General features: G+C 44.2%; 5 protein-coding genes across 5 annotated transcripts; all 5 read right to left on the bottom strand.

Moving 5' to 3' along the window:
- Nucleotides 1-328: 328 nt before the first annotated feature.
- LOC128051034 (protocadherin gamma-B3-like) lies at nt 329-2,791 on the bottom strand. The gene has a single exon (XM_052643533.1). The coding sequence runs from the start codon at nt 2,789-2,791 to the stop codon at nt 329-331; it is 2,463 nt and encodes an 820-aa protein (XP_052499493.1).
- A 3,479-nt stretch (nt 2,792-6,270) lies between these two features.
- On the bottom strand, nt 6,271-8,715 carry LOC128050926 (protocadherin gamma-A5-like). The gene has a single exon (XM_052643436.1). The coding sequence runs from the start codon at nt 8,713-8,715 to the stop codon at nt 6,271-6,273; it is 2,445 nt and encodes an 814-aa protein (XP_052499396.1).
- Nucleotides 8,716-11,201: 2,486 nt separating this feature from the next.
- Nucleotides 11,202-13,670, bottom strand: LOC128051033 (protocadherin gamma-B2-like). The gene has a single exon (XM_052643532.1). The coding sequence runs from the start codon at nt 13,668-13,670 to the stop codon at nt 11,202-11,204; it is 2,469 nt and encodes an 822-aa protein (XP_052499492.1).
- A 1,835-nt stretch (nt 13,671-15,505) lies between these two features.
- On the bottom strand, nt 15,506-17,968 carry LOC128051031 (protocadherin gamma-A4-like). Its single transcript, XM_052643531.1, has one exon. It carries the CDS (start codon nt 17,951-17,953, stop codon nt 15,506-15,508), a length of 2,448 nt encoding a protein of 815 aa, XP_052499491.1. The 5' UTR covers nt 17,954-17,968.
- Nucleotides 17,969-20,034: 2,066 nt separating this feature from the next.
- Nucleotides 20,035-22,464, bottom strand: LOC128050929 (protocadherin gamma-B1-like). Its single transcript, XM_052643438.1, has one exon. It carries the CDS (start codon nt 22,441-22,443, stop codon nt 20,035-20,037), a length of 2,409 nt encoding a protein of 802 aa, XP_052499398.1. The 5' UTR covers nt 22,444-22,464.
- Nucleotides 22,465-24,072: the final 1,608 nt, after the last annotated feature.

The following is a 24,072-nucleotide window of genomic DNA, read 5'->3' as shown; positions in this document are numbered from 1 at the left end:
ATATTTATATTATGTATAACACATAGTGTTTAGGACTGACTACACTGAATTTATGTAAACCACTTAATTGTCTAGATAGATGTAAATAACATCTTACAGTGAGAATGTAAGATACTAGCATATTAAAAATGTTTCTGGACAGACAGTTTTAGAATTAATAGAAATTTCAAGAGTATTACTAAGTGACATTCTATGAAAGAACTATTGCAACAGAGATAAGTGATCAAAGAATTTCTAAAACACCCTCTCATCCCCATTTTATGCCCAGCAGAATCAATAAAACACCAAAAACTGCTAAAGTTAGCCTGCATACTTTTTAACTTGAAAGCTAATGATATTTATGGGAGGAAAAGGTTTTGAAGTAACTCACCTGTTGCAAATTGACTGAATTAGAAGTCACTTGGAGATTGTCATTACTGTTACTTTCAAGACAAAAGGCTTCATTACATAGAAGGTCTTGTGGTGGAGCATTTTCAGGCTTTATATTGAGAAATTTAAACTCAGTCTTTGAGGAATGTGTGGCAGCACACAGATTGTAGGAATAAGGTAAAGTCCCTTCCCCATAGTTGGGGAGGACTCCAGGTCCAGTTTTGGAGCAAAAACTAGTTTGAAAGCAACTCCAGGTGGCAGGGTTGGAGGAGCGTCGCAAACTTAGGGCGACCGCCAGAATCACCGCGAGGAGGAAGAGCACCGAGATCAAGGCCAAGGTCACCACCAGGTAAAACTGAAGCTCAGCCTGGGGGTCAGGGGGTGCCGGGCGGTCACTGAGGTCCGGCAGCGCCTCCTGCAGGCTGTCGGCGAAAACCAGGAGCAGCGTGGCGGTGGCCGAGAGGGGCGGCTGTCCCCCATCGCGCACAGCGACCAGCAGGCGCTGGCGGGCCGCGTCCCTGTCGCCCAAGGCCCTCGCCGTGCGCACCTCGCCCGTGCGCAGCCCCACGCTGAACAGCCCAGGCTCGCTGGCCTGCAGCACGTGGTAGGACAGCCAGGCGTTGTGTCCAGAGTCTGCGTCCACCGCCACCACCTTGGTGACCAGGTAGCCGGGCTGCGCGGCGCGCGGCACCGTGTCGAAGAGCGCCGAGCCGTCGGGCCCCAGCGCCGGGTACAGCACCCTGGGCGCGTTGTCGTTGCGGTCGCCCACCAGCACGCGCAGGCTCACGTTGGAGCTGAGCGCGGGCGAGCCGTGGTCGCGGGCCTGCAGCGTCAGCTCGAAAGCGCGCAGCTGCTCGTGGTCGAAGGCGCGCTGCGCGAACACCACGCCGCTCTGCGGGTTCACGGACACGTAGGACGACAGCGCGCGTGGCTCCAGGTCGCTGGCCACGATGGAGTAGGAGACCTGGCCGTTGGGCCCCAAATCGGAATCCGAAGCGTTAACTTGGGCGATGGAAGTGCCAGGTGGGTTGTTTTCTGGCACGTGGACCACGTAGGAGGCCTGGTGGAAAACTGGAGGGTTGTCGTTGACGTCGGCGACTTTCAAGGTGACACTTCTTTTAGAGGAAAGGGGCGGCTTGCCTTTGTCCGTAGCTGTGATAGTGACATTGTATTCTGGAGTCTTCTCTCGATCTAGGACTCTTTCAGTCACCAGCTTGTATGTGTTTTTTGTATCTTGAACTATTTTAAATGGGAAATTTCCTTTTATTTGGCATAAGACTTCCCCATTAAATCCAGAATCTAGGTCATGTGTTTTGATCAAAGCAACAACAGTCCCAAGCTCAGTGTTTTCTTTTATATATTTAGATTCAGAATCCAGGGTTATCTCAGGAACATTGTCATTTTCATCCAAAATATCTATTTGTATTTTGCAGTGGGCAGTGTGATGTCCACCATCCTTTGCTTCCACCCCAATTGTGTAGCTCTCTCTCTCTTCAAAGTCAAGTCCTCCAACGGTGGTGAGTTCCCCTGTTTTACTGTCCAGCTTGAACAGTTGTCTTACTGCCTTGTCAACGTTAATAAAAGTGTAGGCGATCCCGGCATTGATGCCCTCATCCAAGTCAGTGGCCATCACTCTTAGCACAGAGGAACCCAGGGGTAGGTTCTCTGGAACACTGACCCTGTACACGTCCTGGGTGAACACTGGGGGGTTATCATTTGCGTCTGCCACAACTACCCTGATCTGGGTAGTGCAGCTTCTGGCTGGCTCACCCCCATCCACAGCCATGAGGACCAGGTGGTGGCAGGACTGCTCTTCTCTGTCCAGGGGAGCCTTCACTACCAGTTCCGGGTATCTACTGCCGTCTGGGTTCTCCTTCTGGATCAAAGAGAAATGGGGGTCAGGGCTGAGGTAGTACTGGTGCAGGGAATTGACACCTACATCTGAATCTTGTGCAGATTCCAGGGCAAAGGCGGCTCCAGTTGGGGTCAGTTCACTTATTTCCAGCTCAGTGACATTTTGGCTAAAGGTCGGTGGGTTGTCGTTGACATCCTGAATCTCCACGGTTATATGAAAAAAGTTCAAAGGCTTTTCAGCGACCATTTCGAATTCCAGAACACACATTGATTTCCTGCCACAAACCTGCTCTCGGTCTATACGGTCGCTCACAAGTAAGTCTCCGTTATCGGTGTTCACTGTGAAGAATTTCTTCTCTGCACTAACCCGCAGGTTCCGAGTAGGCAAATCTCGCAGGCCAAGCCCCAGATCCTTGGCGAGGTTCCCCACCAGCGAGCCCCTGGCCAGCTCCTCTGGAATAGTGTAGCGGATTTGCTCTGAAAACGCCGGGCTGAACAAAGACAGCAGGAAGAGAAACAGCATTCGCCTCCGCCCAGCCTGGAGCTTCGGTCCCAAGCGGTTTCCCATCCCAACCTCCGCGCCTTTGCCCTTCTGATTCAGAAGAGCTGTGACCGCTAAATTATCCCAAGGATTTCTGAGCAGGAGAGACTCTTTGACAGGTCTTGACAGACCGATTCTCGCACAGATATTTCCGCCGCAGAAAAGCTGAAAGTGCACAGATCTCGCGATTTCGCGGTCCACAGGCGATTCCTTTGCGTCAGGAGGAGCCGATACTTTTCATTCAGCACTAGGCAACAGCGGCACCCCGCGACTCGGCTGCAGAACTGCGTTAGTGATTACTAAATCAGCTCCAAATACAGAGCAGGCTAGAAGACAGGTCCATTGTGTCCTGATATAGATACTCATTTGTCCCATGCTATAAGGATTTTAGCATTTCAAGTATTTACTGTATCTTCTTTCTCGCTATAATTTCTTCGAACTTGAACTTTATGCCTCCAAATCAGGTGATTTTTATTCCTCAAAGCCAGAGGTATCTTGCTGAAGATGTTTATTGGCATCATCGTGCTTTTAGTTTCCATTTCACACAGAGGCCATAATAACATCTTTCCTGTGTGCCTTAGTAAAACTGAGGACCAAATAAAACAATATCTGGAAAGTGACACAAATGAAAGTGGTGGCAGAAAGTATAATATGAAAATTCGTGAAATACCTTGCTGTGTGTTGTTATTTCGCTCTTTCTTTCCTTCTAACTTATAAAAGTTATAAATCTCACAGCTTTTAGTTTTATCCCATTATAAAGATAGATGTTATAATCTTCTCCAAATAATTGATGGATAGCAAGGAGATTGGTTGTCCTTATAAAACAGAAGTATGGTAAGAAGCAAGAAACTCTCTTTTCTTTAGTTTCCAAGTCTATTTTTATTAAATGACCATGATTTTAAAACTATTTCACTAAGCTTATTTTTTTCCACACTATGTTACCATTGTCTTTGATTGTACTGTTTCTTCTTATGTAGCTCAGCAATGGTGAATTATTTGGATTTTGGAAGTGAAGTATGAATCCTCATAAAGATATATTCCAGAGAAAGTGATCTAGGTAGTCCACTTTTTCTTGGTCACCTTTTAACTATCTGATTATCTCAACTCTTTGTTATAGACACTCTTCCATATCAATAAGCACTCCAATTTCCATGTTTCTGATAGGTATCTTAGAATATTAATTCAGAAATAGTTTTTTAACCACATAATACATTATCATTATAAAGCTTGAAGATGTATAACAATGTAGAACTCATCTTATAGTGGAAAAGCTCATTTGTCCAGGATTCTAAACAGAAATTCACTGGTATCTCTACACGAACATAAAATAACAAGACTTTGCTTCAAAATATGACTGAGCAAGTGCCCCCCCTTTCTTTCTTTTGTTTTTTTTTTTTTACCACTGTATGAACACTTCAGTTAGTACAGGGAAGCTTTTTTCACAACACATATGAAACTGAAGATTCAAATATTTAAGAGTATAGAGTATACATAGTATATACACTCACAGTGTGTAGATCAAACATTTTATTATGTAAAGGCTATTGTAGTTTATAGAGATATAGAAAATATTTTTTCCCATTGCATGAAGAAGAACCTAGAGCATATACCCAAATCTATACAGTATTCTTTTACTTCAAAAATAATGGAAAGTGAGTTTTCATGCATGAGTGAGTGACATCTGTACCTATCACAGAGATTCTCTTGCTACTCTTTGGATGAATTCACTATTCAGTGAGTCTGCACACTGTATGCAGTGAGGTCAAAATTACCCATATATAATTAGATTCCCTTCTTATAAATATTAAAAAAGAAAAATCAAGTGGCCCCACATTCCCAAATGCATGATAACCCTTTCATGTTATTAAGTAATGTAACCTATGGGTCTGTTAATAATGCTTTATTCCAATTTTCCCTATTTATTCATAATTTTCAGCTGATGTTCAAGTTGTTGAAAGTACAGAATTTAAAAGATTGAAAAATCTTTTTTTAAAAAGGATCTAAAAATCATCTCCAGCAAACCATATGCAAAAATGAGTAGAGCACACAATTCTTCCATTATATAAGACATATTCATGAAATTTGAGACACACAGACCAATAAGTGGTATTTCATCAGAAAAATCTCATAGTTTAAGATGAGTATATCCCTGAGAAATAATTTTTTAAACTCCAAGTCTTTTTAAAGTTGTGTCAGTGAAGATTTAATTAACTATTAAGTTAGGAAGAAAAAAAAAGGGAATTTTATTCAAACCAAACTGAGGATTATAACCAAGGAAGCAGCTTCTCAGAAAGTTCTGAGAACTGCTCCACCTGTTAGAAGTTGAAGTTACAGTAATATACATTTTTTGAGACAAAGGATCATATATAAAAATAAGGTACTGATATTTTGTCTAAAGTTCACCAGGGATCCATGGTCCAGGTAAGCAGTACAAAGCAAGCAGAAAGTCACTGTGACCCCCTACAGAGCTGGGAAAGAGCACTATTCTTTTAAGAAGTTACACAGATAGCATCAGAAGAAAAAAATATTGATTTTTACAGTCAGGCAGGCATTCCCATCTCTGAGGAGCTCTGGTTAGCCTGTAATGCAGATATACGCTGCACATTAGGGAGGGAGGAGGATAAAACAAAGACAGAGGATTTTATCTTTAATTTCTCTTGTCCTGTCTTATTTTATTTCATCATTTGAATTTTATTCCATTAATTGACTTTCCAAATACAGATCTTAAACTCTTGTAATAAAGCGGAACTGTATCTGCACTTGCAGAAATGCAAACATTTATGTCCATATTGATCCTGCAAAGTGGAGGGGTTGTGTGTAACCAGAAGATGCCAAGTGTATAGCATATTTGTATTTAATGACTGTATCTAATTATTTGGAGATTTTAAGAAGCATCACAGAATTTATTCTAAACCACAATTCAAAGGCTCCATCTTATTGAATTCTTCTCTCAACAAATACACTTGTCCAATTATTACATAATTTAACCCAAGCTTTCCAGATTTTAGCATGCCACAGATATTATCATCACTATAAATTTAATCTGTCTTTCTGATATTCATCATGTTTTCTATATTCTTCCACTGATTTATGCAAATTATTATTATTACTAAATTGCAGGTACTAAAATACCAATGCTGTGGAATACTTTTTCCAAACACATGTACTATGGTGCTTAGGCAAATATTCAAAAGAGAACATTACATCTAACAATTTGGACTAATCAAACAACTATTAACAATCAGTTCTGGTATAAGAAAGTCTTTGGATAAAATGATTATGTATAGCCACTTTAAAAAAATAATCCTTGCTTCACTTAAGCATCTGGAAATCAGCTAGAGTTTCTAAAAAACCCACATATTCTAGAAAGAAACATTAAACTCAAAATATAATTAGAAAACAAGTGGAGAAAACATCAATTATTAAATCAAGTTCATCAGTAAATAAATCAAATAAATAATGATTCACTACATAAGCGATTTTGAATGAAAACGCTCCAAGCATCCCTACTGAAAAAGAAAACTCACCTGAAGAACTTCTAGCTCTCTTTCCTTTGCGTTTATCTTCTCAGGTATCAGGAGAGGATCGCTTTTCTCACAGCTCTCCTGGCTGATGAGCGTGTCTGCGTAGTTGGGCCGTGGGAAGATCACGTGACTCCCCCGAGAGTCCGCGGTGAGCGAGACCTCTTGCGAAAAGGTCTGCAGGAAAGCCCGCACCCCGTCCACGCCCACAAAGTGAGAGGCGGGCAAGCCTGCCAACCCGATGCCCGAAGCCTGCAGGGCACGCGACGTGTACCAGCGCCGCAGTCTGAGAGTCAGCAGTGCGATGACAAAGGCGAGGAAGACGCAGGAGACCGAGGCCACAGCCACCACCAGGTACAAAGTGAGACCTGAGTCGTCACGGTCAGTGGAGGGTTCGAGGCTGCCCAAGTCGGCCAGCACATCTGGGATGCTGTCAGCCACAGCCACAGTGAGCGTGACGGTGGCAGAAAGAGGAGGCTGGCCGTGATCCTGGACCACCACCACCAGGCTCTGCTTGATCGCGTCTCTGTCCAGCAGCGCCCGCGCTGTGCGCACCTCGCCCGTGTGCAGCCCCACTGTGAAGAGTCCTGGCTCGCTGGCCTTGAGCAGGCGGTAGGACAGCCAGGCGTTCTGTCCTGAGTCTCTGTCCACTGCCACCACCTTGGTGACCAGGTAGCCAGGCTCTGCAGAGCGGGGTGCCAGCTCCACACCCGTGGAGCCATCGACGGGGAGGGCAGGATACAAGATTTCAGGTGCATTGTCGTTCTGGTCCAGGATGAACAGTCTCAGGGACACATTGCTGCTGAGTGGAGGGTCTCCATTGTCACTGGCTGTCACCCACAGTTGCAGTTCTCTAACCTCCTCGTAGTCGAAAGACCTCAGTGCATACAGGGCTCCCGTGTCAGAGTTGATGGACACATAGGATGACAGAGGCGTTCCCTGAAATTTGTCCTCAGCCAAAGCATAAGTGACCTGGGCGTTGTTGCCGCTGTCGGGATCATGGGCATTTACAGAGAAGATCGAGATGCCTCTGGGGTTGTTTTCTGGGATGTAGGTGTAGTATGAGGTGTGAGGGAAAATGGGAGGGTTGTCGTTGATGTCTGCCACTTTCAGGAAGATGTGGTTTTCTGTAGACAGTGGTGGATTTCCACAGTCAGTGACAGTTACTGTGATGTTGTAATCTGAGATCTCTTCTCTGTCCAGGGCTCTAGTTGTCAATAAGTGATAGTAATTATCAACTGACTTTTCCAGTTTAAAGGGTAAGTTCCTGGGAATAGAACACACAATCTCGCCATTCTCTCCAGAATCACCATCATGTACGCTAAACAGCGCAATTATGGTTCCCGGAAGAGAGTCTTCAGAGACGGTACTGGACAGAGAGGTAAGGAGTACTTCAGGCGCATTGTCATTCACGTCCTGTACTGTGATTAGTACTTTAGCGCTGGCAAGAAGAGCACCTCCATCCTGAGCTACCACTTCCATGTCATAGAATCTGGATTCTTCATAATCCAGTGGTTGCACAGTTGAGATTTCACCCAAGTTGGAATCAAGTTGGAAAGTCTCTGAAATTTTGTCTTCTTCATTGCGAAAAGAGTATGTCAATTTCCCATTTATTCCCTCATCTGGATCCGTAGCAGTTAGTGTGAGCAACCGAGTGCCAACAGCTATGTTCTCTGGAACACTCACTCTGTACTCCGATTGGGTGAACAGGGGAGCATTATCGTTTGCATCGAGGACCATTACGTGGATGTGCGTGGTACCAGAGAGTATGGGGTCTCCGCCATCTAAAGCTGTGAGTAGGAGATCGTGAACAGCTACTTTCTCGCGATCCAAGGGCTGTTCCAGTACCAGCTCTGGATATCTCTGTCCATCTCTTCCGCTTTTCTCATCCAAAGAGAAGTGTATATTGGAGCTGAGCTGATACCTCTGGAGGGAGTTCACACCCACATCCGCATCTCGAGCGAAGGGAAGTACTAATGGTGTTCCCACCGCCGCATTTTCATTGACTTTTACTTTTACTTCCTCATCCCGGAAACGCGGGAAGTTATCATTAATATCGGTTATTTCTACTTCTACCCCATACATTTTCATTTCATTCTCAACCAAGATGTTAAAACTCACTAGACACCGCGCGTTCTGAGCGCAGAGCTCCTCCCGGTCTATCCTGTCTGCAGTGACTAAGCTGCCGCTTCGCGGGTTCAGAGCAAAGAGCTGCGTCCTACCTCTGGAGACGATGCGGACTCCGCGCTCCGCCAGCTCCCGGGGCTCCAGCCCGAGATCCTTGGCGATGTTACCCACGAAGGAGCCTTTGTCCAGCTCCTCTGGTACCGAGTAGCGGATGTGCCCGGCCCCAGCTTCCCACAGCGTCCCCAGGAGCATGAAGAGCAGGAACGGCTCACTGCAGCCCCAACCCCTCAGTGGATCCGCCATTGCCTCTCTCAGACCAGTTTTCTCTTAGTCCTGGTTCCAGCCTGCTGTTTCCTTATTTCTCTAAAGCCAACAGGAACAATTCCTTTATGAGAAGAGGGGTGAGGGAGGGCGACTTTTCCCAGGAGCTTCTCTGATCCGCGGGTGTTTTGTGCGGAAGGAGCAGTGTCTGATCGCATCAGCGGCAGCTTCTTTCCCACTTGGTGAACAGCGACGCTCAGAGTTCTAACTAGTTACTACAGCAATTCTGTTTTCATGCCAAAAATGTTTAATTATATTTTATTTCTAATAATTTTCTGCATCCTTAATAGATTACATGACATTGTTTATATCAAAATAAGATTCAATTCTGAAATAACAAAAGACTTCTACAAGATTAATTCTGAGATTAATATAATTATTGATTCTTTCTTACTTTTAAAAAAATTCTTATTCATTCAGTCTTTGAGGAGAGAATTAAGTGATTAAAGGGTGTTCCCATTGTTCAAATGGGGCAGGCTGCTTCTTATTTGGTTTATGGCAGAAACTCTGATGAGCCATGCACATCATATAGATTGGAGAGGGACCAGACATAGATTTTGGTCTGGGGTAAGGGATGGCTTGGAGATCAGGCAGAACTGGTTCTCCCCCCTTCTGCCTGTGAGAGAGTCACCTGGAGAGTCACTCGAGAGCTTGTTACAAAGGAAATGCTGGTGCCCCCAGAACTGCTGATTCAGTTAGTCTGGAGTCAGGCCTGAGAATTGGCACTTTTACTATTTTAAAAATTTTTATTTGGAGGATAATTGTTTTACAATGTTGTGTTAGTTTCTAAATACAACATGAATCAGCCATAAGTATACATATATCCACTCCCTCTTTTTTTTTTTTACTTCTTTAGAAAGTTTTCTTTAATGTGCCATTGAGCCTATGCCCTTTATTCACTTACTTATATTGAGCCCATCTAATTAGGACATCAGAAGTTTTTGTAGGCTTTAAGATCTCATTTTTAATTAGGATATGTTTATGAAAATATGCCCATTTGTACATAAGAACACCAAGAAAACAATCCTAGCTCTCAATAGACCTTTGAAAAAAGGCCCACTGTATTATGCAAATTGTATTAGTTGTCATATGCAGAGGAAATAAAGGGTTTTTAGGTTTTTTTGCTTTTTGTTACTTCTGACATCTTTGAGAAAGTTTCAAGATTTTCACACTAAGTACATGGCAGCTACACTATATCACACTGAGAGTTTGAGTTGAATTAACTATGCATTATTTATATTTTCTAATTACTATATCTAAATTGGAGTTAGATGTTTTACAGTTACAGACACCTGGGGAATATCAGTATAGTGACTGTGGCTGAAAAGGATTTAGTTCATCACCCAAACAGAAAAACAAGTCCAGATACTTATTATTGAGCAGGCAGAAAGTGGCCTTTCTATTAAGACAGATATTTAATGTTATCATCTTTATATGGTAGCAAAAAAGAAATATGTCATTACTAAAAAGAAAGGCGATTTCAGAGAGTCCATTAAATCAGAGAAGCAATTTTTACTTAAAGACATCTCACAGGAAAATGAAGAAAATAAAAGTATTTTACATTTATATCTAGAAAATTTTAAACATGAAGTTTTAAGTAAACAGTGTGAGAAAAGGTCACAAAAATTTTCTCAATGTATGATTTTTCAAAAGCAATTTGTTACTGTACATGACAGAGAAAACATTTCTCCCATTTATTAAACACATTCTTATTAGCAGACACTGCATACCTCAAACTTTGCATGACCTTTTAAAATAGATCTGGGATCCCAAGACATTTAGCTTGTAAAGATGCTTAGAGTGCTGGTGTTCATATCAGTCCTACCTATGCTCTGCTGTTGACTGGCCATATCATTGAGTAAAATTCTTCTTTCTTTGGTTCTCAGTTTCCCAAACTAGTGAGACTGGGAGATCTCTTTACTCATAAGCACTATAATTCTAAGAGGAAGCATAGCTAAAATGAATAAAACTAATATAAAGACTCTGAAGGAGAAACAAATAGCTTAAGGTCTCAACAGTTATAAACTTTCAGAGGGAATGAACGTAAACATGAGGAAGAAAATGAAGTATCTTACGTAGAAAGGTTTGTAACTATGGGTAAATAAGGGGCTTCCCAGGTGGCTCAGTGGTAAAGAATCTCCCTGCCAATGTAGGAGATGCAAGAGGTGAGTCCGATCCCAGGGTCTGGAAGATCTCCTGGAGAAGGAAACTGTAACCTACTCCAGTATTTCAGGATAATCCCAAGGACAGAAGAACATGGCGGTCTACATCCATAGGATCGTAAAGAGTTAGACACGACGGAGCAACTGAGCACCCACACGGATAAATAAATCCCACCCTTAAGATGGGTAACCTATGTCAAAGATTTGCTTAAATAAGACTAAGATATTTAGGCAAAAGAACCTTAAATTCTACCTACAAAACAATGAAATATGAATTGAAGACTTCTACTCCACTCAGGTGGTTTGTTAAGAAACATTGAAACCGCAAAATAAGTGAACTGAATTAAAACTCACCTTTAAAATAGTATCCGAGGCAAATGGGACTCCAGCATCTCCATGATTAGTACTTGGTACCCAAGAGGTATCTTCGCAGAGGAGATCCTGAGGGGGAACTACTTCTGGGGTGATATTGAGAAAATTAAATTCCGTCTTAGCTGATTGAGAGGCAACGCACAGATTGTAGGAATAGGGCAACGTTCCCTCACTGTAGTTGGGGAGAACCCCAGGTGCAGACTTGACACAGAGACCAGGCTTAAAGCAGCCCCAAGCAGCAGGGCTGGAGGAGCGTCGCAGGTGCAGGGCGACCGCCAGAATCACAGCCAGGAGGAAGAGCACCGAGATCAAGGCCAAGGCCACCACCAGGTAAAACTGCAGCTCGGCCTGGGGGTCAGACGGCACGGGCCGGTCACTGAGGTCCGGCAGCGCCTCCTGCAGGCTGTCGGCGAAAACCAGGAGCAGCGTGGCGGTGGCCGAGAGGGGCGGCTGTCCCCCATCACGCACAGCGACCAGCAGGCGCTGGCGGGCCGCGTCCCTGTCGCCCAAGGCCCTCGCCGTGCGCACCTCGCCCGTGCGCAGCCCCACGCTGAACAGTCCGGGCTCGCTGGCCTGCAGCACGTGGTAGGACAGCCAGGCGTTGTGTCCAGAGTCTGCGTCCACTGCCACCACCTTGGTGACCAGGTAGCCGGGCTGCGCGGCGCGCGGCACCGTGTCGAAGAGCGCCGAGCCGTCGGGCCCCAGCGCCGGGTACAGCACTCTGGGTGCGTTGTCGTTGCGGTCGCCCACCAGCACGCGCAGGCTCACGTTGGAGCTGAGCGCGGGCGAGCCGTGGTCGCGGGCCTGCAGCGTCAGCTCGAAGGCGCGCAGCTGCTCGTGGTCGAAGGCGCGCTGCGCGAACACCACGCCGCTCTGCGGGTTCACGGACACGTAGGACGACAGCGCGCGTGGCTCCAGGTCGCTGGCCACGATGGAGTAGGAGACGTGGCCGTTGGGCCCTAGGTCAGGGTCGGAGGCGCTAACATGCGCGATGGAAGCTCCAGGTGGGTTGTTTTCTGGCACGTGGACCACGTAGGAGGCCTGGTGGAAAACCGGAGCGTTGTCGTTGACATCTGCGATGTGCAGGGTGATGGTTATACTAGAGGAGAGGGGCGGCTTGCCTCTGTCGGTGGCCATTACTGTGATATTGTATTCTGAGATCTCCTCTTGGTCCAAGGTCCTGTCAGTCGTTAGCTTGTAATAGTTCTTCAAGTAAGATTTCAATATAAACTCGGCCTTTCCCAAAATTTGGCAGTCAACTTCCCCATTTTCTCCAGAGTCTCTATCCTTAGTTTTTATCAAGGCGATCAGTGTTCCTGGTGGTGAATCCTCTGGTAGGGGAGTAAATACTGAAGTCACAATCACTTCAGGTGCACAATCATTCTCATCAAGTATTTCGACTTGGACACTGCAGTGGGCTGCTAGATCTCCAGGATCTTTTGCTTCTATACGGAGAGTGTAACTATTAGCAATTTCAAAATCAAAATCATCGTTTGACGTGATTTCTCCTGTTCTTTGATTTAAGTTAAAAAACTGTTTCACTTGTTCATCCACGTTATGAAAGGAGTAGGTGATCTCCGCGTTGACTCCTTCATCCTGATCGGTGGCTGTCACTCGAAGTACTAAGAAGCCAGGTGGCACACCCTCTTGCAGGCTGACTCTGTACACGTCCTGGCTGAACACCGGGGGGTTATCATTGGCATCTGTGACTTGGATTTGGATCTGGGTGGTGCCACTCTGGGGTGGGTCCCCACCGTCTACAGCTGTCAGTAGCAGTTGATGAAAATTCTGTTCTTCTCTGTCCAGAGAATGTTTCAGAATCAGCTCAGGATATTTACCTCCGTCTGGAGTCTGTTTCTCTGTGAGATCAAAGTACTCATTGTCATTAAGGTAATATCTTTGCAGTGAATTAGGACCAGCATCTGAATCTAGTGCCGGGTCTAGTGGAAATGTTTTACCTGGCTTAGTGGATTCTCCAATTTTTAAATCAATCTTACTCTGTTTGAATAGCGGAGTATTGTCATTTATATCCTCTACTATTACTGTTACATGGAAAATATTCAGTGGGTTTTCGGCGACAGTATCGAAATCCAGAACGCACAAAGCCTTCTTCCCACAAATCTCTTCTCGGTCTATTCTGTTACTCACAAGTAATTCACCGCTTTCAGGTTTTACAACGAAATATTCCTTCTCCGCGCTAATCCGCAGCTTCCGGGCCGACAAGTCTGGGACACTGAGCCCTACATCTTTAGCAAGATTTCCTACAACCGAGTTTTTGGCCAGTTCCTCGGGAATTGAGTAGCGAATTTGGTCTGGGAGAGCCCCGCGGAATAAAGACAGCAGGAACGGTAACAGTACCTGCCGCCACCGCGTCCGGCCGCTCGTCTCAGCGCTCAGCCTCATCCCGTCTCCCTCCACTGCTGCTCTGCTTCTTGATTGGGAGGAGAAATAAGCCCTCCGGGGTGGCAAAATCCGGGGTAAGGTCACTTTTTCCTGCTTTTGTTTCTTGTATCCAAACCAGTACTGGCCTCCTCTGTGTGGTTGGTTTGAGCAGGAAGTCACTCTCTTTAGAGGCTCCCAAATGCGTCTCTGATGATCTCTCCCTTCTTTTGACCTACAGCGACGCCCAGAGGTTTTTCCTAGAAACTGCACTAATGTGTTCTAAAGGTGTTGCAAAAAACCATTTTTTTCTCCTTTTTTTTTTTAAACTTATAAGGAGTATTTGTTTTTAAATAGGCATACATTCATAAAGTTCCAGATTCAAAAGTTACACATGTCATGTTTTCCAGGTTCTCCCTCTCTGCTTTCAACAACACATTTCTCTCAGGAGAAATCAGTGTTGTTTTTAGTGTGTCACTCCATTAGTATGTTTTGTATCATTCAGCAGAATTTTATAAATGTTCTCCCTTTATAGGCACACACAAAAGGAAATAAACAATATTCCATGTTCTACATCTTGGTTCTTTGACTCATTATGTCTTGAAGATAACATTTTCTGACAGTAGTACATAAAGAGGTTTTCTATTTTTAATTTCTTATAGTTATGTACTATCCCATGATATAATTGTGTAACAATTTAACCAGAAATATTATTTTCTAAAAGAAACCCAATGTCCACTCAAACAACAATGTATTTCTCATGTTATACTAGTTATAAATAATCTACCGACCTCCTAGGCACCGAAAAAAAGATGTATCACTCTGATTCTAGAAATGCATTTTTAATGCAAGAATCCAAATATGTCTGTCATAGTCTCAGGACAACTGATATTTCCAAATTATATTTTTAAGCTTCACTATTTTAAATGATCTCTCCTCACATACGATTTGCTTCTCAATATACATTTATTATCAGTATTTTCTTTTTCTGCTCCCCATGCCAGTTACATGTATCATACACATTCTTCTTTTACTCTATGGATTGCACCACAATTTCCCATGAAGACAAAAGCATTTAGAAACTCAAACTCTTCTTCTTAAGCTTAATTGAGGCATAGTCCAATTAAGCTTTCCTTAGAAATCAAAAAGGGCCTCACAGTGATACCATAATAGGTAATTTAGAAGTTATTAAAATCACTTCTGCAATCTATTAAATGAGTGGAATTAAATGAGTAATATTTTTGACAATCACCTGCACCAAAGAAATCATACATAGTCACTGCATGTCACAAACTGTACAACACAATATGTGAAATGTACCAATCCAATTGAGAAACTATCCGTGTGAAAGTTATATCCAAAATTTAAATATATCCAATATTTATAAATTGTTATTGTTTAAGCATAATGGAAAACACCTGTCTCAAAGGAAAGAAAAGCAAATTTCAAGCAAAACACAGTAGGGTGTAAAAAGAGGAAATTTAAAAATACTCAATGGAGATGAAACAGCCTCATACAAGATAATATGTTAATATGAGTTTACACAATTGCTTCCTATTCATAATTCTAGTCTATTCTTTCAGTAATGTCTAAAGAATAATGGCTTTAAAGATGTGAGATGTTACACGTATAAAATCAATAAATTGCTACTGACACTGTAACCAAATGAAGATTACAAAGGATAAATAACAACTTTTAGGTATAGTAACTGTTACGAATCGTTACTGAAGGATCATCTGTCTTTCCACTTTAAAGCAACAGAATACTAAAAAAGAAGTGTTTTATTGATCTATGTATGCACACACACACATATAAATGAAATATAATTGGAGACATTTATGGAGTTCTCTCCCTACGTTTCAGTGTGGCAAGATTTGACTCACCTGATTAAGACTGGATTCACCTTTTGTTTCCAGTAAATCCTGAGATATCAGGAGAGGCTCGCTTTTCCCACAGCTCTCCTGGCTGATGAGCGTGTCCGCGTAGTTCGGCTGCGGGAAGATCACGTGACTCCTCCGAGAGTCTGCGGTGAGCGAGACCTCGTGCGAATAGGTCTGCAGGAAAGCCCGCACCCCGTCCACGCCCACAAACTGAGACGCCCGCACGCCAGCCAACCCGCTGCCCGAAGCCTGGAGCAGATGCGACATGTGCCAGCGCCGCAGTCTGAGCGCCAGTAGCACGATGACAAAGGCAAGGAAGACGCAGGAGACCGCGGCCACCGCCACCACCAGGTAGAGTGTGAGGCCTGAGTCGTCAGGATCCACTGAGGGCTTCAGGCTGCCTAGGTCAGTCAGGATGTCTGGGATGCTGTCAGCCACAGCCACAGTGAGCGTGACGGTGGCCGAGAGAGGGGGCTGGCCGTGGTCCTGGACGGCCACCACCAGGCTCTGCTTGAGCGCGTCTCTGTCCAGCAGGGCCCGCGCTGTGCGCACCTCGCCCGTGTGCAGCCCCACCGCGAAGAGCCCTGGGTCACTGGCCTTGAGCAGACGGTAGGACAGCCAGGCGTTCTGTCCCGAGTCTCTGTCCACTGCCACCACCTTGGTGACCAGGTAGCCGGGCTCTGCGGAGCGGGGTGCCAGCTCCACACCGGTAGAACCATCAGTGGGGAGGGCGGGGTATAGGATTTCGGGTGAATTGTCATTCTGGTCGAGCACAAATATGCTCACAGACACACTGGTGCTGAGTGGTGGGTCCCCGCTGTCACTAGCAGTCACCAGTAGCTGCAGGTCTGTAACGTGCTCAAAGTCAAAGGACTGCAAAGCATACAGGACTCCAGTGTCCTTGTTTATAGAGACGTAGGTGGAGAGAGGCGACCCCTGCAGTGTGTCTTCAGCCAGAGAGTAAGTGACCCTTGAGTTCTGGTTACTATCAGGGTCATGGGCGGTCACAGAGAAGATGGAGGCTCCCCTGGGGTTGTTTTCTGGAATGTAGGCCATGTAGGAAGCATGAGGGAAGGCAGGTGGATTGTCATTGACGTCTGCCACGTTCAGTGAGATGTATGTTTCTGTAGACAATGGCGGAGTTCCATGGTCAGTGGCAGTTACAGTGATGTTATATTCTGAGACCTCTTCCCTATCCAGAGCCCTGTGTGTCAACAACCGATAATAATTTCCATAGGTCTTTTCAAGTGTGAATGGCAGGTTATCCAGAATGGAACACGTGACAAGGCCATTCTCTCCTGAATCACTGTCATGCACATTGAAAAGTGCAATTACTGTGCCTGGGGAAGAAGTTTCTTGGATAGAGCTGGTGAGAGATGTAACTGTGACTTCTGGAGCATTGTCATTTACATCCAGAATTGTCACCAGTACCTTACTTCTGGCTCGGAGACCAGGTCCATCGTGGGCTTCTACATCTATATCATAGAATCCAGAGTCCTCATAATCCAAACCTCCCAATATCGTTATGTCCCCAGTCAGAGAATTCAACTGGAAGAGCTGGGATATTTTATCTCTTACTTTCCGGAAAGAATATGTGACTTCTCCATTGGCCCCTTCATCTGGATCAGTGGCTTTTACAGTGAGTAGCCTGGAGCCCACCGTCACATTCTCCCGCACACTGATGTGGTACTCGGGCTGAGTGAATACCGGGGCATTGTCGTTGGTATCCACAAGTGTTACAAGAATCCTGGCAGTGCCAGAGTAAACCGGGTCGCCTCCGTCAAAGGCGGTCAGAATGAGGTGGTGAACCGCCTCTTCCTCACGGTCCAGGGCGTGCTCCAGTACCAGCTCAGGATACTTAATCTCATCAGTTCCGCTTTGCACGTATAGGGAGAAGTGGACATTCGAGCTGAGCTGGTAACCCTGTAGGGAGTTTATTCCTATATCCGGATCAAAAGCTTCAGGAAGAGGAAACCTTGTCCCAGGGTTTTCATTTTCAGCGACTTTTATTTCCCTTTGCTCTGCCCCAAAGTCGGGCGCATTATCATTAACATCAATTATTTCCACTTCAACTCCAAAAATCTTCACTTTGTCTTCTAAGAGAATCTCTAGGTTTACTACACACTTGGGAGATCTGTCACAGAGCTCCTCCCGATCTATCCTGCCCGCGGTGACCAAGCTGCCGCTTCGCGGGTTCAGAGCAAAGAGCTGCGTCCTACCTCTGGAGACGATGCGGACTCCGCGCTTCGCCAGCTCCTGGGGCTCCAGCCCCAGGTCCTTGGCGATGTTGCCCACGAAGGAGCCCTTCTCCAGCTCCTCAGGCACCGAGTAGCGGATTTGTTCGGCCCGGATTTTCCACAGGGCCCCCAGGAGAACACAGATCCAGATTAGCCGGCTGCAGTTTGGGCAGAAAGGAGGGGACGCCATGACAGCCCCGCGGCGAAATAGCTTGCGCTTGAGTGTTCCCTTGGTGGAGGCTTGGGGATTCCCAGGATCTTTGGGGTCTAGGATAAGGTACTTTCACCGTTGGATGTTGGAGCTCTCGGGGGTCCAGTTCGAAGACGCTTTCCAAAACCCCAAAGCTAGTGCGTTGTGATGCAGAAATCTTGTGGTACGGATTAAATTCCTGGTTCTTTTTTCCCCCCGATTGGTGAACAGCGACACTCAGAGTCCTAACCTGTTACTGCAATCTATTCTTGGTAAAGAAAGGATCGCTTGTACACCATTTCCTTTCCATGTTCAATTTTCTCCAAAATAATCAAAACCAAACATCTGCCGTTTAATTTGTAGCGAAAATCTATAACTGATCCAAAGCTTCCTGTACATTAAGGCTGATAAAGTAATTTATTTTTCCAGAGACAAGTTTTTTTGCAAGAATTTTTCTACCTCTTTTAAGTTTGTCGCATTACTTATTCTCATAGCTCAATTTCAATTTGCATTGAAAAAAAGATATGTTTACCCCTCCCCAAAACAAGGTTATACTTGAAGAATAGAAGAATAAATAGTTGAAAAGACAGTTGGAGATCTGGGTTCTAGTCTCAACCTACACAGAAACAAGTTTTCTCACATGATTGACCCTTTAAAATCTGGGGCAAGTTTTTAATTCCCTTGTTAGAAAACATCTACTGTTTAAGAGCTAGTTTTACCCCTTTGCAAATGGGCTTGACAAATATGATAATAGGTTTGGGAAGGATATTTGCTCATTAATTTTATATAAGAAGATTCACGACCACAGGTTGTATCTGTGAGGATCATGTTCACAGTGAGTTCTCAAACTCTAGAATAGCACATTTCATTGAGTATATACTCGAATAATTTTTCAATGCTTAACGAAGGAGTCATTAATGAAGCTGCAAAACCTAAAAGAATGCGTATATAACTGATGTTAAAAGAAGTAATAAAGGTAAAAAGACAGAAAAGTTAAACTGAAGCACTATAAAGAGCATATGGTGTTTCAGTGATCTCCACATTAGGACACACCCAGAAGGTATTATCTTACTATTACTTATAACTTTAGTTTTGATTTTAGAAATAATTGGTAAAAAGGAAATATTTTAATAATTATATAATCATTGCATGTTTTATAGTTTTCTTATTAATGAATACTTAGAGCAGTTTACTAATCTGAGAAAATTTGAGATAAAGCAGCAAGTACTCAGTTCTTTGATTACTACTCACATAATATTTAGTTTCTAGAAATTACTCATAAATTTTGATCAGACTCAAAACTCCATTAATTATTCAGAGCTTTAAAAATTCTCTGACTTTGGAGAGTAGGCTGAAGGTATTTTTCACAGTCCTCAAAAGACCCACAACTTTTTGGGGGTTGGGAGGTAAAATAAAATTGTTTTGAAAAAAATCTGACTCACTTATTAGAAGTCTATGTTAAAAAATTATGGAAAAGTCTCTGTATACAACAAAATGTCCATTACATTCCTCATGATAGCAGTGACAAAGTAGATAGGGTATAAAAACTAATAATTTAAGGATAGTCAAGAAAATTACTCTTGACAGTTTACAAAATGGGAAAAAAGACCCAAAGTTACTGATTCAAATATGAAACCTGTCAGTCTTTGCTACATATGAAAAGCAAAAAAGTGCTAAGAGACTTAATTATCGAAGGTTATATTACTACATCACAGAAAAAGATAAACAACTAAACTGTATTTGATGAAGGTGAACAAAAATTTTAACTTAAGAAAGAAATGTTAGTACATTTACAATCTTGAAAAAAGGTATATTGCACATCAACTATGTAAGGGCAGTGCTATTACTAAGGGCGGTGACAGAAAAAGCTGTTTGTAGCAGGATTTGCTGATGTATAGAAATGCTGAGAGTACAAATTGAGAAGTAACAATAAGTAATAATTAAACATCAAGACCAATGAGCAATCAAGAAACCAATCTCAACCCATCCAATATACCTCCTCTCCCACTACCATCACTAGAACAATGAACAAGGACCAAAACTAATGATGCACTATTGAAAATAAAATACAGCAGTAAAAGTTAAGTAAGTCTGCAAAAACTCACCTGATGTGAAAAAGAGGAATCATAGGCGATTTGGGGGTCTTCATTACTGGTACCTATATCCATAGAAGGATCTTCACCTAGGAGATCCCCAGGGGGAACCGTTTCCAGGGTCACATTGTGAAAATTAAATTCTGTCTTAGCTGATTGTGAAGCAACGCACAGATTGTAGGAATAGGGCAATGTTCTCTCATTGTAGTTGGGCAGAACCCCAGGTGCAGACTTTGAACTGAGACCAGGCTTAAAGCAGCCCCAGGCAGTGGGGCTGGAGGAGCGTCGCAGGTATAGGGTGACAGCCAGAATCACTGCCAGGAGGAAGAGCACCGAGATCAAGGCCAAGGCCACCACCAGGTAAAACTGCAGTTCAGCCTGGGGGTCAGAGGGCGCGGGCCGGTCACTGAGGTCCGGCAGCGCCTCCTGCAGGCTGTCGGCGAAAACCAGGAGCAGCGCGGCGGTGGCCGAGAGGGGCGGCTGTCCCCCATCGCGCACAGCGACCAGCAGGCGCTGGCGGGCCGCGTCCCTGTCGCCCAAGGCCCTCGCCGTGCGCACCTCGCCCGTGCGCAGCCCCACGCTGAACAGTCCGGGCTCGCTGGCCTGCAGCACGTGGTAGGACAGCCAGGCGTTGTGTCCAGAGTCTGCGTCCACTGCCACCACCTTGGTGACCAGGTAGCCGGGCTGCGCGGCGCGCGGCACCGTGTCGAAGAGCGCCGAGCCGTCGGGCCCCAGCGCCGGGTACAGCACTCTGGGTGCGTTGTCGTTGCGGTCGCCCACCAGCACGCGCAGGCTCACGTTGGAGCTGAGCGCGGGCGAGCCGTGGTCGCGGGCCTGCAGCGTCAGCTCGAAGGCGCGCAGCTGCTCGTGGTCGAAGGCGCGCTGCGCGAACACCACGCCGCTCTGCGGGTTCACGGACACGTAGGACGACAGCGCGCGTGGCTCCAGGTCGCTGGCCACGATGGAGTAGGAGACGTGGCCGTTGGGCCCTAGGTCAGGGTCGGAGGCGCTGATATGCGCGATAGAAGCGCCAGGCGGGTTATTTTCTTCCACGTGTACCACATAGGTGGCTTGGTGGAAAACTGGAGCGTTGTCGTTGACATCGCGGATATGTAGTGTGATGCTTGTAGTGGAGGAAAGGGCAGGCTTGCCTTTGTCAGTGGCTGCGATGGTGACATTGTACTCTGCCTTCTGCTCTCGGTCTAGGGCACCATCAATCACTAGTTTGTAGTAATTCTTAGAGGTGGATTCTAATTTGAAGGGAACTTCTTCCTGAACATAGCATGTTACCAAACCATTTTGCTCAGAATCCTGGTCTTGCACTTTAATGAGGGCTATTACAGTTCCCAGGTCTGAGCCCTCAGGAATCTGGTTAGAGAAGGACATGAATGTCACCTCTGGGGCGTTGTCATTCTCATCAACAATTTCAATCTGAACATTACAGTGAGCTGTGTGTACTCCTCCATCCTTGGCTTCAACACCCAACATATATCTACTTGTCTCTTCAAAGTCCAATGTACCATTGGTTGTGATGTCACCAGTATTGGGATTGAGAATGAAGAGGAAGCTGGTACTTGCTGGGGCATTGAGGAAGGCATAGGTGATTTCTGCATTAATGCCCTCGTCCTGGTCAGTGGCCATCACCTGCAGCACGGAGGTTCCCCGGGGCACATTTTCTTGGAGGCTAACCCTGTAAGTGTCCTGGCTGAACACTGGAGCATTATCATTGGCATCAGTGACCTGTATCCAGATCAGGGTAGTGCCACTTAGAGGAGGGTCCCCACCATCCACGGCAGTCAGGATTAAATGGTGGGAATTCTGCTGTTCTCTGTCCAGAGGTTTTTCCAGCAGTAACTCTGGGTATTTACTTCCATCAGGACTTTTCTTCGTTGACAGAGAGAAGTACTCATTGTGGCTGATGAAATATTTCTTCAGTGAGTTACTTTCTACATCTGCATCTTGCGCAGAATCCAGAGGGAATTTTACCCCTGGTAAGGCTAACTCAGAGATTTCCAAGTCAATGCTTTTTGCAATGAAATGTGGTGCATTGTCATTAATATCTTGAATTGCAACACTTACATGGAAAATAGTCATTGGATTGTCAGCAACCATTTCAAATTCTACAGCACACTCAGATTTTCTCCCGCAAATCTTCTCTCGATCTATCCTGCCACTCACTAGCAAATCCCCATTTTCAGCTCTCACACTGAAAAAGTCCTCTGCACTAATCCGCAGTTTTCGAGCTGGCAACTCCTGGACACTGAGCCTTAGATCCTCGGCCAGGTTCCCCACCCTTGAGCCCTTGTCCAGCTCCTCTGGAATTGAGTACTGGATCTGCTGGGAGATTGCCCCGCGCAACAATGACAGCAGGAAGAGAAACAGTACCTGACTTTTCATTGTTTCAGCTTTTCTGAAGCTCCTAAGCATTTCTTGAACTCTCTGGGAAGCTGCTCTTCAAGATGTCTCTGGAATGTTTAAATAATCAACACAGCACCCTGGACTTCTGTGATTTGAGGGTACGATTTGCAGGAGGTACGTCTGCATTCCGATGTGTACAGGACAAAGCAAGAAAGAAAACACTGCCGGCCACTCCTGCACAACTGAAAACGCTTATCTTCCCTTTGGTCAACAGCGGCACCAGGAGGTTGCCTGAGAAAACTGCATATTACCCAACTACCTGTTCCTCAAAGTTTAAGCTCTTGAATCTACTAATATATATCTTGTTTTTTTATTTTTTAGAAAGAACAAACTATTCAAAATTTCCCTTCAAATCTGATGTTGTCTAGATTTTCATCATCTTTTAAATGTTGCCATCATTTTATTCTTCTTTCTTCATTAAAGATGTTCCATAAGGCATATAGCTTTTATTTATTTATTTTGGAGGGCAAAAATATCTTCAGTGATTCTACTGTATTTATAAACACTGGCATGACTAGTATCATGACTAGTGTGGATGTAACTAGGTTATTGTTAGTGGATAAAAACATTTAATCTTTGGAAAAAAGAGAAAGTAAAAATCCTAGACTTATTTGACTATATTGCTCAGCATTTTAAAGTATATGTAACATTCCCATTAAGTACAAAGGAGCCCAATAGTTTGTTAAAGAGACCAATCTAGTATTTGAGCATACATCTGCTTTTATGAAACTAAATATTGTGTAAGTATATTTATTTTAATGAAGTCAGTGCTTTTTTACTATATGATTTTATACACAAATACTCCTTAATGCAAATACTCAGTTCCAGTCAATTTATACATTAATAAGTGTAATGAGTTTGATTTGATCACTGGTAAATCTTTGAGAGGAATTGAAAGTTCTTAGACACTCCCATTTTGAAACTTACCTATAATCTTTAAACAGTCTTAGGTAAGTAAAACAGACAAACACCTTTATTTCAAATGCACTACCAAATTAGATGCACAACCAATTTATTCTGTTACCCTGCAGCGCTAATCCATACTCCTTTTACATTCCCGTCAAGACAGATTATTAATTTCCTAAGACATCCTTGCCCTTGTTTGCCCTACTTCATGTCTTGATACTTTCTGTTCCTTTAATTATAAACCCTCCTCCCCTTTTATTGTGATGAAGTCTTGCCTATCCTTAAAAAATCATTTTTCGTGAAAATAGCATGTCTGAGACTTCTTATCATCCATACAAATAGATGCCTTTGTACTCTATGTATTTTCCCAATATATGTGTAGGTTATATTTTACATGAAATTCTTAGAAAATTCTCTTTGAACATCTAAAGTTCCTGTGGCCCTAGCCATTTAATATTTTTTCTCATTACAAGAAAAGGTACATTAGTATCATAAAGATTTTCTGCGATGCATTTGCAGGTTTGAGTGAGACTACAACCTTCTCTGTTTTCAGCTATTTTGTTCAGGCTCTTTTGTCACCCACTTTTGAATGTATCCCTTCCTAACACACTGAAGGAGAGATGTACTCCTTTGTTTAAGATCTAATGAAATCTATTTAGGCCTAATTTTGGATGACTCTGGTGTAACTTTATGGGTGAAAAT

The sequence above is a fragment of the Budorcas taxicolor genome, chromosome 7, assembly GCF_023091745.1.
Source record: "Budorcas taxicolor isolate Tak-1 chromosome 7, Takin1.1, whole genome shotgun sequence".
Classification (NCBI taxonomy): Eukaryota; Metazoa; Chordata; class Mammalia; order Artiodactyla; family Bovidae; genus Budorcas; species Budorcas taxicolor.
This window is presented reverse-complemented; position numbering and strand designations above follow the sequence as displayed.

Coding starts and splice junctions, on each gene's coding strand:
- LOC128051034 (XM_052643533.1), bottom strand. CDS start 2,791: ATGGGAAACCGCTTGGGACCGAAGCTCCAGGCTGGGCGGAGGCGAATG.
- LOC128050926 (XM_052643436.1), bottom strand. CDS start 8,715: ATGGCGGATCCACTGAGGGGTTGGGGCTGCAGTGAGCCGTTCCTGCTC.
- LOC128051033 (XM_052643532.1), bottom strand. CDS start 13,670: ATGAGGCTGAGCGCTGAGACGAGCGGCCGGACGCGGTGGCGGCAGGTA.
- LOC128051031 (XM_052643531.1), bottom strand. CDS start 17,953: ATGGCGTCCCCTCCTTTCTGCCCAAACTGCAGCCGGCTAATCTGGATC.
- LOC128050929 (XM_052643438.1), bottom strand. CDS start 22,443: ATGAAAAGTCAGGTACTGTTTCTCTTCCTGCTGTCATTGTTGCGCGGG.